Source organism: Eucyclogobius newberryi, unplaced genomic scaffold (genome assembly GCF_026437365.1).
Source record: "Eucyclogobius newberryi isolate DKJ021-1_F unplaced genomic scaffold, fEucNew1.0.hap1 SCAF_11, whole genome shotgun sequence".
Lineage (NCBI taxonomy): Eukaryota > Metazoa > Chordata > Actinopteri > Gobiiformes > Gobiidae > Eucyclogobius > Eucyclogobius newberryi.
The window spans coordinates 3493894-3508182 of record NW_027315735.1 but is presented as its reverse complement, the minus strand read 5'-3'; the positions used below and the strand labels follow the sequence as shown (position 1 = coordinate 3508182).

At 40.8% G+C, this 14289-nt stretch overlaps 1 protein-coding gene across 1 annotated transcript; it reads left to right on the top strand.

Annotated features, from left to right (window-relative positions):
- Positions 1-1923: 1923 nt before the first annotated feature.
- pcgf1 (polycomb group ring finger 1) lies at positions 1924-12355 on the top strand. Its single transcript, XM_072432854.1, has 9 exons — positions 1924-2055; positions 4465-4570; positions 4650-4802; positions 4890-4961; positions 8846-8951; positions 9150-9192; positions 10694-10780; positions 11752-11832; positions 12182-12355. Exons 1-9 carry the CDS (start codon positions 1969-1971, stop codon positions 12230-12232), a joined length of 786 nt encoding a protein of 261 aa, XP_072288955.1. The 5' UTR covers positions 1924-1968; the 3' UTR covers positions 12233-12355.
- The last annotated feature ends 1934 nt before the right edge of the window (positions 12356-14289 follow it).

The following is a 14289-nucleotide window of genomic DNA, read 5'->3' as shown; positions in this document are numbered from 1 at the left end:
TGTATTAACTTATTAATGAAAGAGAGTATAAACTTATTGTAATAGTGTATTAACTTATTGTAATAGTGTATTAACTTATTGAGTGTATTAACTTATTGTAATAGTGTATTAACTTATTGAAAGAGTGTATTAACTTATTGAAAGAGTGTATTAACTTATTGCAATAGTGTATTAACTTATTGAAAGAGTGTATTAACTTATTGCAATAGTGTATTAACTTATTGAAAGAGTGTATTAACTTATTGTAATAGTGTATAAACTTATTGAAAGAGTGTATTAACTTATTGAAAGAGTGTATTAACTTATTGTAACAGTGTATTAACTTATTGTAATAGTGTATTAACTTATTGTAATAGTGTATTAACTTATTGTAATAGTGTATTAACTTATTGTAATAGTGTATTAACTTATTGTAGTAGTGTATTAACTTATTGTAATAGTGTATTAACTTATTGTAATAGTGTATTAACTTATTGTAATAGTGTATTAACTTATTGTAGTAGTGTATTAACTTATTGTAATAGTGTTGTGGATGTGTTGTGGGCCCCATGCTCTTACAGCAGTGGCGTGTTGTGCACCTCCGGCCCAGAGGCCTCAGCCCCTTCAACAAATCTTGCCCTTGGGAAAATAAAGTTGAATAGCCCTGAGTTAGAAGCTGGAGTCGCCCCCGACTGTGTGTCAAACTACATCTGACACGTTTTGTATCTATTCATGTCATTTTCTTTAAAAAAAACAAAAACAGATTTGATGCTTCAGTTGGAGAAGTGTCTCCCAGATTCTTTGTCTCGTCTTGTCATAGTGATTCAGGCATCTTTGGGTGTGCTGGATGCCCTTCCTTTTGCCAATCAGGCGCGTGTGTTGTGACCGGAGGCAACACAACCACAACTGTAATAGAATGCAGCTGAGGCATGAACACTTTAAACTTAAGGTGCATATTTCATTCCACCTATAAAACTGTAACTACAGAAACTCCATAAAAGAGGCACAGAAATGACATGTTTTGCATCATCAGTTTCATTTAAAAGAAGAAAAGAAGAGGGATTAGAATAAAACTTTTGGCAGGGTCTTTGCTTCATGTCTCTTGAGTCTTCAGCAGTGTTAAATGTGTGCCTGCAGCGCTCTCTACTGTTAGAAAAAGGGACTGAGCTAAACAGGTGCGTTCTTTCTGAGCACGTCATTTCTCTGGGCACCGCTGTAACTGTCTCACTTTAATGAAGTCAATTGGGCACAAGTGATTCTAGAACATACCTGTGCATTTGTGGCCCCGGGGGCCAGATGTGGCCCTCGACCTGTTTTAATTCGGCCCCCTCAAGATTTTAGTTTCTATTTTTTAACTGTCTCAGATGTAACATGTGTCTGCACTTGTGTCCTTAATCGAGGTTACATGAAATAAATGAAATAATCGATGAAATAGCCTACATTTTTACCAAAAAAGTGCTTATAATGATTAGAAATTGTAACACCAATTAACGCAGTCTGGCCCTAACTCGACTCGAATATGACCCTCATATAATCCACATCAGAGGAAAAAGAATCGCCCCTGGACTAGAACAAAGACGAAAACACTACAGCTGTAGACAATTTAATCTGAATAATGCTACATTATAATATAAAGTGTAAATGGTGCGTGCGCTGCTTTACATTGAAATAGATTAGATTCTCACATTTACTGTTGCAGGTTCTGTGTTATTATCACGTCACATATGAAGTAACAGTGGCGCCTCCACACGTGTGTGACACATGTAACATGATGTGGCTTAAACCTCTTTTGGAACTAAACGTGTTTGTTTGTGTCTTTATTGACTGCGCGCACATGGCGCACACGCGGCTGGCCCGCCCCCCTCGCGCCCCCTCGCACCCCCGGGACGCGCCCCCCTCGCGCGGAGCCTCGCGCGCGGAGCTTCGCTTTGCTTCGCACGTTGAAAACAGCACGTCCGGTTTACCCGGAAGTAAGCATAATTCCCAAAGATGGCGGAGCAAGGTCCGATGGCCATAGCGATGCGGCTCCGTAACCAGCTCCAGTCCGTGTACAAGCTGGACCCGCTGCGGAATGAGGTGGGTGCTGCTGGGAGCGGGGCAGGGGCCGCGGGGCCCGGTGCAGACCGGGGCCTCACGGAGCTGCACAGCCCGAGAAAAGCGCTCGGATAACGGCCGCGCTGGTGTCGTCTCCGCGGTGATGGAGAGCGCGATGCTGCGCTGGAGCTGGAGCAGGAGCATGAGGCGCAGGAGCTGTTGTTCTGACAAACACTGAACTTCCTCCACAAATGCTCTGAACTCTGCGCGTCTCTCCACGTCTCGCTCTGAGCTGGAGGTACAAGCGGCTTTTGTCGTGTTTGAGGCTTAGATGTTGGACGCGCTGAGTTTGTGAAGTCGGATGTCCGCGGAGCAGCGGCGCGGCTTTCTCTGTCTCTGGAGCCGCTGCACAAGAGTCTGAGCTCTGCTCTTCATCCTCTTCTTTATCATGAGTTTGTTTGCTCCAAACTCTGGATGTTTATTGAGCATCTGAAACTTCTCACCTCCTGCACAGATGCGTGTCCCGTGGCCCCGGATGAGCTGGACACTGCTCCCATAATGAGCTGTCCTACTTTGACTTCATGTGCGCTCCTCCCGGTGACGTGCGTGTGACCCCGCACTGTCCCGGGACATGCGTGTACCGTGCGTGTGACCCCGCACTGTCCCGGGACGTGCGTGTACCGTGCGTGTGACCTCGCACTGTCCCGGGACATGCGTGTGACCCCGCACTGTCCCGGGACGTGCGTGTACCGTGCGTGTGACCCCGCACTGTCCCGGGACGTGCGTGTACCGTGCGTGTGACCCTGCACTGTCCCGGTGACGTGCGCGTGACCCCGCACTGTCCCGGGACGTGCGCGTGACCCCGCACTGTCCCGGGACGTGCGTGTGCAGAGGTCACGCGGCTTCACGCTCGACACATCCCGCTATTTTAGCCACATTTAGTTTGAGGTGTTTTTCTATTGTGACGCAGAGGTCAAAGGTCAGCAGGTGCACACAGGTGCAGACTTGACCTTTGCTCATTAACATATCTAATCACGGGTCATAAATGCATCCAGTATTTACTCTGTTTTACGTTGGTCATCAGAGTTGTCATGGCAACAGCGTGTTATATGTTTGAAACGCCTGTGATGCAGAAAAGAGTTGTTTCTCAGATTCTGCTGAGGCTTTAGTGGCAGAGGCAAACTCCATCTCTATCTTATTCAAAAGTTGGATTATAAATGTCACTTATTGCTTCTATTCTATTCCTTTTTGAACAGTGTAGTTTATTTTATGCCTTTTTAAGATAACCAGAAGTATTCTTTGTCATACTTGTTGATTGTTGAGTTTGTTTTCGACTGTGGGAGATAAAATGAAACGTCACCATCAGGAATGTCACGATATCAGATTTGAGTGTTACGATTATTTTGAGGAAAAACAGCACAATTTAACGATTATTCACCATTTATTGCAACTGTGACCAACAGTAAACCATTCATTTTCTCTCATTCCGATGGTCTGACATGTTCCTGTTTGTGACTTTATCAAATTGAACTTTCTGAAAGACAAAATAAAGTTAAAAAGGACCAAAACAGCCAGATACATTATTTACATTTAGGTCTATTTTTGGACATTGGACTTTAAAGACTAAATTTAGCTTCTAAAATAGTCGCTATTATTATCATTTTCTTGTTCTCACGATTATATTGTTTCTTGATCAGGCCAAGAAGAAAACATGGTGTGTTTCCTGTAACCCGACCGACCTGGATTTCAAAATAAAGGAAACCCGATCTTAAACATTTTATTGCAGTACGTTTCGAGAATGTCAAATTGTCAGAGAGAATCCAAAAAAATCATCTGTGGGAATCGTAAGAGATGAAAATCGCTGCACTTTTGATAGGTCTCGTTTTACCTCTGGACACATCTATGTTTGTGCGAGAAATCTGAGCAGATGCTATTTATGACATTTTCCCATGTGGGACAATAAATCTTATATTTGGTCAGCGTGCCGACTGGTGGGGGGAACATGCACGCCGGGGCCACCGCGCCGGGGCCACCGCGCCGGGGCCACCGCGCCGGGGCCACAGCGCTGAGGCCGTAACTGAGCGGTAATGACAAAAAAAGTTGTCTGCTAATGGCTCTTGTCCTGTGGTTGGACTAGTTTAGATGTAGAGAACTATTTTATTCAATATCTGCACCAATAAGGCCACTTCAATGTGAAGCACTCACTTCTGAGAAAAGAAAACTGCAAAAACCTGTGCGAGGATTTTAAAATATATTAAAATAAAATAAAATCGACCTACGGACCTGGAATTATTTTTCTTCAATGTTCCCGGAATCACACTTATTTTTTTTTATTTTTTTGGCCTTATCGATTAACCTAACAATCTTGACATCCCTTGCCTCCATAGTCTGCGTTTTACTACTGGGAAACACTTAACACAATTTAAAATAATAACGTTGCTTCTGTTTCAGGAGGAAGTCAACCTGAAGATAAAGGACCTAAACGAACACATAGTTTGCTACCTTTGTGCGGGCTACTTCATCGACGCCACGACTATTACTGAGTGTCTGCATACATGTGAGTATGGAGAGTGAACAAGACCCGCCCGTAGTCGTGGAAACGCATCACTGACTCTTCATCGTCTTTCTTTTTCCAGTCTGTAAAAGCTGCATCGTCAAATATCTTCAAACCAGCAAATATTGTCCTATGTGCAACATCAAGATCCATGAAACGCAGCCTTTACTCAACCTCAAACTGGACCGAGTTATGCAAGATATCGTCTACAAACTGGTGCCTGGACTTCAAGAAAGTACGTCCCGCCCCAAAACTCCCACCTCCGATACACAACCTGTCATTCTGCCAAAGTCTCAATGGATGTTTTCTGATTTATTAACAGATGAAGACAAAAGAATAAAGGAGTTTTACCAGTCACGAGGCTTGGAACGCGTCATCCAACCAGCAGGGGACGGTAAGTCCTCATTCTGTCCTTTAATAATGATCATTCAAGTCGTTCTATGATGCTTAAAGGTGAAGAAACAAAAAGAAAAACACTAAACATTCAATTAAATGGACTAGTTGACGTTACAAGAGATTAAACATTAAACCTGTCCGTAAATCTGAGGCGTAACTGGGATTATTTATAGATAAAGCCGAGAAAAAAGCACAAAATCATCCCTAAGTGCAGGACTGGTTATGCTTAATTGACCGTTGAGTATTTAACCGTGTTCTGGAGTTGTATTTAGCTCCGCCCACTCAAGTTTGATTCATCTTGTTTAGTTTGTTTTGTTCTGAGCCTCAGGAAACACTCTGTTACACATTTGAGGTGTTCTGTGCTGTTTTTAAGTCCATAAATCATAACTGCGCGCTCACATTAGCATGGCAGAAAAAGCTAGGTTTGTTTATCTCCTATGTAATGCCCTCTGCTGCCAGTAGATGGAGCTCTAATTGAATTTCTGAAACGCCTGAACGATAAGAATTAATTTGTGCTTTTCGTAGACCAGTTTTTAAAGTTCTAAGTGAATGTATTGAAGAGCATGTTTAAAGGTCAAAAGAATAAAAATGAAAGGCAAAAGTGTGCCATCAAAACCAAGATGAGAGGATTTACTTTGAATAATAAGCAGTTATAGATGAGTATATTATGAATGACTGGAGTATTTGTGTGAATGAAGTCAAACAGGAGTGAGCCTGATATTGAAACTGAACTCTCTGAAAAGAAAAGGTGACGTTTCAGTTTGACATCTTTCATGTAAAGTATGGGCCCAGTTCATGCTCCATATTTACTGGAGCTCTCAAATCACCTCTGTTTTCTCTAAGGCATTTAATAAAACTCTGTCCAACTCAAAACGTGATAAACTTGTCAGGGCCTAGAACTAAAAACTAGGAATATTAACAATATTCAAATCTCATAATACGATATTATTATCGTGCTATTATTGTATTATTGTGGTGTTATTGTGATATTATCGTGGTGTTATTTTAGTATTATTGTGGTATTATTGTGGTATTATTGTGGTATTATTGTGATATTATCGTGGTATTATCGTGGTATTATCGTGGTATTGTAGTATTATTGTGGTATTATTGTGATATTATTGTGGTATTGTAGTATTATTGTGGTATTATTGTGATATTATTGTGGTATTATTGTGGTGTTATTTTAGTATTATTGTGGTATTATTGTGATATTATTGTGGTATTATTGTGGTGTTATTTTAGTATTATCGTGGTATTATTGTGGTATTATCGTGGTATTGTAGTATTGTGGTATTATTGTGATATTATTGTGGTATTGTAGTATTATTGTGGTGTTGTTGTGGTGTTATTTTAGTATTATCGTGGTATTATTGTGGTATTATTGTGGTATTATCGTGGTATTATTGTGGTGTTATTGTGGTGTTATTTTAGTATTATTGTGGTATTATTGTTAGGGCTGGGTAAAAAAATCAATTTAATCGATTTTGGATCGATGTCATTAAAATTTTGCAATATCGATTCATACTGCATGAGATCGATTTTTCCCCGTGAAGTTAACCCCAGAAGTCTTGGGCGTGGCGCAGCAGTGGCGCGTTTACGTCCGCCTGTCAAGCTGCAAGACGCAGGTAAAACTGGGCTCAGCGAACCGTCCCAACTCAAGTCTGACGTCTGGAACCATTTCAGATTTTAAAACAACAAAGGACAAAGAGCCGGATAAAACCAAAGTGGTTTGCAAAATCTGCGAAGCGGAGGTCAGTTATTGTAGAAATACTACAAACCTCACTTGACCAGGTATCACACTACGCTAACGTTAGCTTCCGACAACAAGCCGTCCGGGACAAAACAAATGAAACTGAGGGAATCACTAACATGACCAGCAGATTCTCCGCGGGTCATAAAGATAACGGAGGCCATCGCAACTTTTGTCTGCAAAGATTTACGCTCGTACTCGGTCGTGCAAAACGAACGCTTCAAACGGCTTGTTCATGCGCTAGATCCACACTGCGTTATGGTGCAACGTAAACATCTGACAGAAAGTTCTCCTGTGTGTGTGAAAGACGCCATCCTAACGACAATGTCGAATCTGCAGAGAGAGTCATAACATGTGACACCTGGACATCACGGTCAACGCAGTCGTACCTGACAGTGACCTGACCAGGCATACCGCTAATAATGTGGGCGTGTCTACAGAGCCGTGGCGCGCGGACGAAACTGCCATGTTATTTTGTGCCAGCCGTGCGCCACGGCTCCTGACCCAAAGACCCAAAGATCCAACAGTCGTGAGGGACAATGCTGCAGATAATGATTGGTGCAGTGGAGATGCAGCAGCTGATGCACGTCACACTGAACTGAGCCTCACAAACAGCTCTAAAAACGACTTTATGTTTCAAAATTGCACTTTTGAGACTTGAGACAGTTTTGTTACAGCTGAAGTTCAAACTGTCCAATTTACAAGTTTGCACTTAAAACCTGTTTATGGTGAAAAGAAAAAATAACGTACATTTTCATTATTTAAGAGCAAATTGAATTGAATTGAATCGAATCGAATCGAATCGTGATTAATCAATTCAGGACGTTATGAATCGAAATCAAATCGATTTAGGAAATTGGCCATGATACCCAGCCCTAATTATTGTTGTATTATTGTGGTATTTTTGTGGTTTTATTGTGGTTTTATTGTGGTATTATTGTAGTATTATTGTGGTTTTATTGTAGTAGTATTGTGGTAGTTTTGTGGTATTATCGTGGTATTATTGTGGTATTGTAGTATTATTGTGGTTTTAATGTGGTTTTATTGTGGTATTATTGTAGTATTATTGTGGTTTTATTGTAGTAGTATTGTGGTAGTATTGTGGTATTATTGTGGTATTATTGTAGTATTATTGTGGTAGTATTGTGGTATTATTGTGGTATTATTGTAGTATTATTGTGGTTTTATTGCGCTCATGGTTTGATCAAAGAGCCCACCATATTCAGGTTTTTCTTAAAATAATTAGCAAATTATCCATATTATCCAGTCAGTCTTGTCCATTGTTCAGTGATTAGTTTTCTTGACAAAAATCACGTTACATAAAGAAATACACTGAACAGCCTGGTGGTGGAACAATAAAAGATAAAATAGAAAATAACACATTTTAATTGAAATTCAAATATATATTTTTAAGACTTTCTTGTTCTTTAAAGCACTTTGAATAAGGCCCTACTTTGTTTTGTGCTTTTAAAAATATATGTAATAAATAAAAATGTCAACGCACAAGAAAAACTGTAGTAAAGTATATATTAAGGGTTTGTGGACATTAGAAAACACGTGGATCTCTGTGTATTCTGAGTTTGCAGCCTGGACAGGAATTTGGTTCTAATGAATTCTTTGAACTGTTCTAAGTGTCTGAGTAGATCCATGAGTACCACGCTGTACTTCAGCAGAGCCACTGTTTGTCGTCTTCTTTCTCCTTTAGCGTTTGTTGTCATGGCGAAAATAAACCAAACCTGGGACTTCAGAGCAGCCGTGTTTCTGCTCTGCTTCTGATCCATTCATTTGCAAACACCGCTGCTCCCTCCACGTGCGGCTGTTGTTAAAGTGTGTTCAAAGTACGTTGGCTCAAACAGCGGCTCTGACAGCACAAAGGATCATGGGATATGTACCAGTAGTTCTTTGTTTATTCTGCTGAACCAAACACACAAACTTAATTACACAATTAGTTTATTACCGAGAGCAGACGGTGACTATATCACCAATATCTTTACATCTCTGATAAAACGTGTTGAAGTGAGTCCCATCTGCGTCCATGAGATTCCAAATATATGAAGTATATTGTCCATAATGGTGGCTCTGATCAGAAGCAGTGTATGAAGCTGTAGTAAACTCTGCATCTGTCGTAGATTCGGTCCCGGATGCCACAGGTTTGCCGTACACCAGCTTCGACCACTCCAAAGCCCATTTCTACAGATACGACGAGCAGGTCTCACTGTGTTTAGAAAGACTCAAGTAAGTTTACTGATGGGATGGTCTACATGAGCCCTTTACAAACCTGCACGTCCAGACTGACCTGATGCAGAGCTCCTTCTGTGTGCATGAGTCAAACGTAGACATGATTGACATGTATGGAGAGTGTCTCATGCATTATTCTTACTGCTTAGATAGTACTACAAACTCTACATTCACTTAACACCTTTATCTTCACAGTTCATCACTCGCTGGAAAAGATAAGACGAAACTTACTCTCCAGGTAAGCATGAAAATATAACTGCCCAGTTACACTCTTTACTCTTTGAATTTGAGATCTTGAGCTGCTGCTTTGCCCATAATTGCGTCTTCAGTGGAGACATTTTCCGCTTTAACAAGCACTTTTCTGCCCTTGACTGCTAAGATAATACTATAAGATAATACATGGCACAGCGACATCCTGCAGCAGAAGCACAAAGCAACACTCACCTCCCTGAGCAGAGGCGGATAAGTAGAACATGTGCACCATTCAGGCACATCATATAATATATAAATGTATATAATCATCCACAAGTGTTAGACATCTCTGTTTTCTCTGAGATGTCAGGTGAAAAACATGCAAGTTACAATACAATTACAACACCTACTAACCCCTTTTTTGTTTGTTTTTTACCACGTCAGCAGGTTTAGTTCTAGTGGGCAACGAGGTTTGTGCTTGTGTCAGTGCAGTGTGTGGTTTAGTGAGGGTCAAACACATTGTACCAGGAGCTTTGATTCCTGTTCTGAACATAATACATAACGCTGTAGACATGAGGGCCGTGTCTGCAGTCACAGTAAGTGACTGACATGATTATGTAACACTATAGACCGCTCTGCTGCAATGCTCTGGTCTGCCAGCAGAGGACAGCATTGTTCAAAAGGTTATATTTGTTAGATAAAGTGCTGAAAAATCTTCTTTCAAGTGCAAAAGTATTTGCTTTGTGCTGCTGCCAGGACACTCTTATAAGAGAGATTTTAAATTTCAATGAGTTTTTATCCTGGTACATAAATAATTAAATGCTTGAATTCAGCTATAGATTATAATCAGAAAGAGGGTTTATGTCAGTAAAAAAACAAATAATTAAATTTGTACTGTAAAAAAGCACATTACTTGAACTGCGGGTTTGAATCGTTTTCTCTGTCTCATAAATCATTGTTTTAGACAAAAGTGTGGGGCTCTGTATGTTCTGCATGTGCCAGTTCTAATTCTGAACCAGCACAAATGGATTTAGCTGCATTGCTGTCACAATATTATTTTCTTGTGTAACGTACATTTCACATTCCGTTTGGGCCCATAAAGCCTGCGCTGCCTGCTGTGTGGGGGAGGAAACATAAAGTGATTGGAGTGTGTAATGCTTGAGTGGGGAGTGAAACCTGCAGTGGAAGCTGTGGTTTCAGACCCTGTAAATCCACATGTAACAGGAGAGAAACACTCTGCACTTCCACTGCTTCAGAGCGCTTTAGAGCGCTTTAGATTTAGAGCGCTTTAGATTTAGAGCGCTTTAGAGCGCTTTAGATTTAGAGCGCTTTAGAGCGCTGCAGCACAAACAGGTGGCACACAGTAGTAACTGCACACCCGACACATGCTGAATGTTTGCTGTGGCATCAGTCATTGTGTCCTTAGGCAAGACCTTTAAGCCTTCTTACTCCTGTGTCTGCATACGCATCATAAATGATTGTATGTACTCAATCATCCTATGAAACACACTTACACTAACTTCATTTCCTGTGCCTTGTCTTTGCAGCAAAAGTTTGTCCGGTGTTCGGTTCGAGCAGAAGTCCGACACTTACGAAAAGTCCTGTGTCATCGACTGAATGTAGAGAAACACCAGGTGAGTTACTGAGATATGATCCTATGTCACTATTCTTCTTTTTATTAAAAAGGTTATATACCAGTAGCTTGCTGAATTCTATGAATAAATGTGTCCTGTTTTGAGGGATGAATTAGCAGTTGGCTCCAGATAAATGACATAAGATCAGATAAGATAAGATATTCCTTTACTGTCCCACATGGGGAAATTTCATTGTTGCAACGCAGGTAGATACAGAGGAAAAGAACAGATCACTTATAAGAAGTCTGAAAAACACTTTCAGTAGAAGATCTCTTGTAAAAATCTTAGGATGTCCGCCGGGATAACGTGACGATCTCCGTGTAAGACGACGGTTTCATGAGTTCCTCCTTTGTGTAACGCCGGGGGGGCGCGGGGGGCCACCTCGCTCGGAGCCAGCGCACATCACGACGAAAACACTCAATAATCCAGCCGAACAAAGTCAAAACAAGTTGAATTACAACGATTCCAGTCCGTGTCCCGATCGTTCATGAAGTTCCTCTTTTGTATAAATGTGCACCGGTGGCATACTGTACGTCGGCGGCGGCCGGGGGGGCCGGGGGCTAGCGCACATCACGACGACACGACACTCAATAATCCAGCCGAACAAAGTCAAAAACAAGTTGAATTAAAGCGATTCCAGCGCGTGTCCCGATCGTACAAGTAAAGAAGAAACAATATTTACAAAATACAAAAGATAAAGCACAATAAGTGTGAAAAAAGTGTGAGAAAAGAGCGGAGCGTTTACACCGGGCTGAGAGCTGGACCGGCGCCTTTGTGACACAGTGCACCTTAAGATCTCAATATCATTTAAAGAAAATAATACACCTTTATAAATGATAGAATAGAAGAAGACACTATATTCTGGAGATTTGTCAAAGCAGGAAGTGGATGAAATGCATGATGGGATTCCAGATGGCGTAAGTTGGTGGTTGAAGTGACTTGAGCTGATGTTTGTGTGTCTGATCCTCCAGGTCCAGATGCTGTTCAATAATGAGTCTCTGCCCGATCACATGACCATGAAGAGACTATGGCTCTCACATTGGTTTGGCAAGGTACAAACAAACTCATACATACAATATACATATACAAACTCATACATATACAAACTCATACATACAATATACATATACAAACTCATACATATACATACACATATACATATACAAACTCATACATACACATATACAAACTGACGGCAAAACTCATGTTCTCGTCATTTCTGAAGTGATGGAAATAAAGCGCATCTTGATTGTTTTATTTGATACATTGTTGGGCTGGTTCAAAGGACTTTATACTGTAGTTTTTTGATTTGTCAGTATTGTTTTATAAAGGTGCATTACATGGATGTTTTGGCCACATGTAAAGGAGGTATTAAAGGTTGTAAATGTGCTTGTGTTGCAGGCCCAGCCGTTAGTTCTTCACTACACCATCAAGGACAAAAGAGCCAGATAGGACCGGCTTCAGCTTGTGCAGCTGTACATATTTTGTACAATAAATATTCTATTTTAATAGTGTTTGTGTACATATGCTTATTTTCCCTGTTTTGTATTTTTGAAAATAAATCTGAAAATGTGAAACAAACATGTGTCGTTGTGTTTACTAAAGTCAGATTGTGCATTTGAGTCGTAAAAAGGCTTTTTTGGGACAAAGACACTCGTGCTTTTATTTCTTTCCCAGTTAATGCTCTAAAAGCTAATGTGTAAATGAGGTTAGGGTTAGGGTTAGGGTTAGGGTTAGAGGTTAGGGTTACCCGCCACTCAAGCACAAATAGACGTTTCCACCAGTGTGCCTTGCAATAAAAGACTTCATAGATTTCATTGATAAATTTAAAATTTTGGCAAAGACAATATTTTCCACACAAATGCCACTTTTTCCCTCCAAAGGTGTGATTTGGTCATCTTTTATTTAGTAAAATAAAAGTGTTCTGGGAAAAGAATAACTGGATGCTAAGGATTTGTAGCAGACAACATCAAGTAGAGGACAAAGTCATCAAGAAGTCCAGCTCCGTCCTGGGCTGCGCTCTGGACTCGGTGCAGGAGGTGGGGGACAGAAGGGTCCTGGCTAAACTCACATCTATGCTGGACCATGAGTGTCGCCCCTGCAGGACACTCTGTCCCCTGCAGGACACTCTGTCCACTGGAGAGCAGCTTCAGTGAGAGACTGATCCACCCTCGCTGTGTGAAGGAGACGTTTCACAGGTCTTTCCTTCTGCTGTCAGACTTTATAACAAACACTGTCATACCCATGTGCAATACTGTCATACCCGTGTGCAATACTGTCATGCCCATGTGCAATACTGTCATACCCAGGTGCAATACTGACTTAACCAGGTGCAATACTGTCATACCCATGTGCAATACTGTCATACCCATGTGCAATACTGTCATACCCATGTGCAATACTGTCATACCCGTGTGCAATACTGTCATGCCCATGTGCAATACTGTCATACCCGTGTGCAATACTGTCATACCCATGTGCAACACTGTCATACCCATGTGCAATACTGACTTAACCATGTGCAATACTGTCATACCCATGTGCAATACTGTCATACCCATGTGCAATGCTGTCATACCCATGTGCAATACTGTCATACCTATGTGCAATACTGACTTAACCATGTGCAATACTGTCATACCCATGTGCAATACTGTCATACCCATGTGCAATACTGACTTAACCATGTGCAATACTGTCATACCCATGTGCAATACTGTCATACCCATGTACATTACTGACTTAACCATGTGCAATACTGACTTAACCATGTGCAATACTGTCATACCCATGTGCAATACTGTCATACCCATGTGCAATACTGTCATACCCATGTGCAATACTGACTTAACCATGTGCAATACTGTCATACCCATGTGCAATACTGTCATACCCATGTACAATACTGACTTAACCATGTGCAATACTGACTTAACCATGTGCAATACTGTCATACCCATGTGTAATACTGACTTAACCATGTGCAATACTGACATAATCATGTGCAATACTGACATAATCATGTGCAATAAGCTCATATTCATGTGCCTATAACTGCTGCAAATAAGAGTACTTTTGCCACTATTATTATTTATTTTATTTTTCATTTTTTAAATTTCTATTCCTTATTAAGAATATAAGAGGTTTTGTCTATAAGAGCTTTTCTATTAAGAGTGTTTTTTTTGGTTGTTTTTATAAAGCTTTCTATAAGTTCTATCTGTTCTTTTACTTCTATACTTGCGTTGCAACATCGACATTTCCGCCTTCTGTGGACAAATAAAGGCTTATCTTATCTTATCTTATCTTAAAACATGCTAAACTTACCATTCTTTCCACTTTCCACACTTACAGTTTATTTTAAAAAACCTTACATGATCAGAAACCTCCAGTTTCCCAGTTTTCTGCTCTTGCTTCTGGACAAAAACGCGCTTTCTTTCTTTGTATTGTGTGAGTGAAAGTGTCAGAGCTGCGCAGTAATGACAGTTGTTAGGACTCGCCACAAGAGGGCG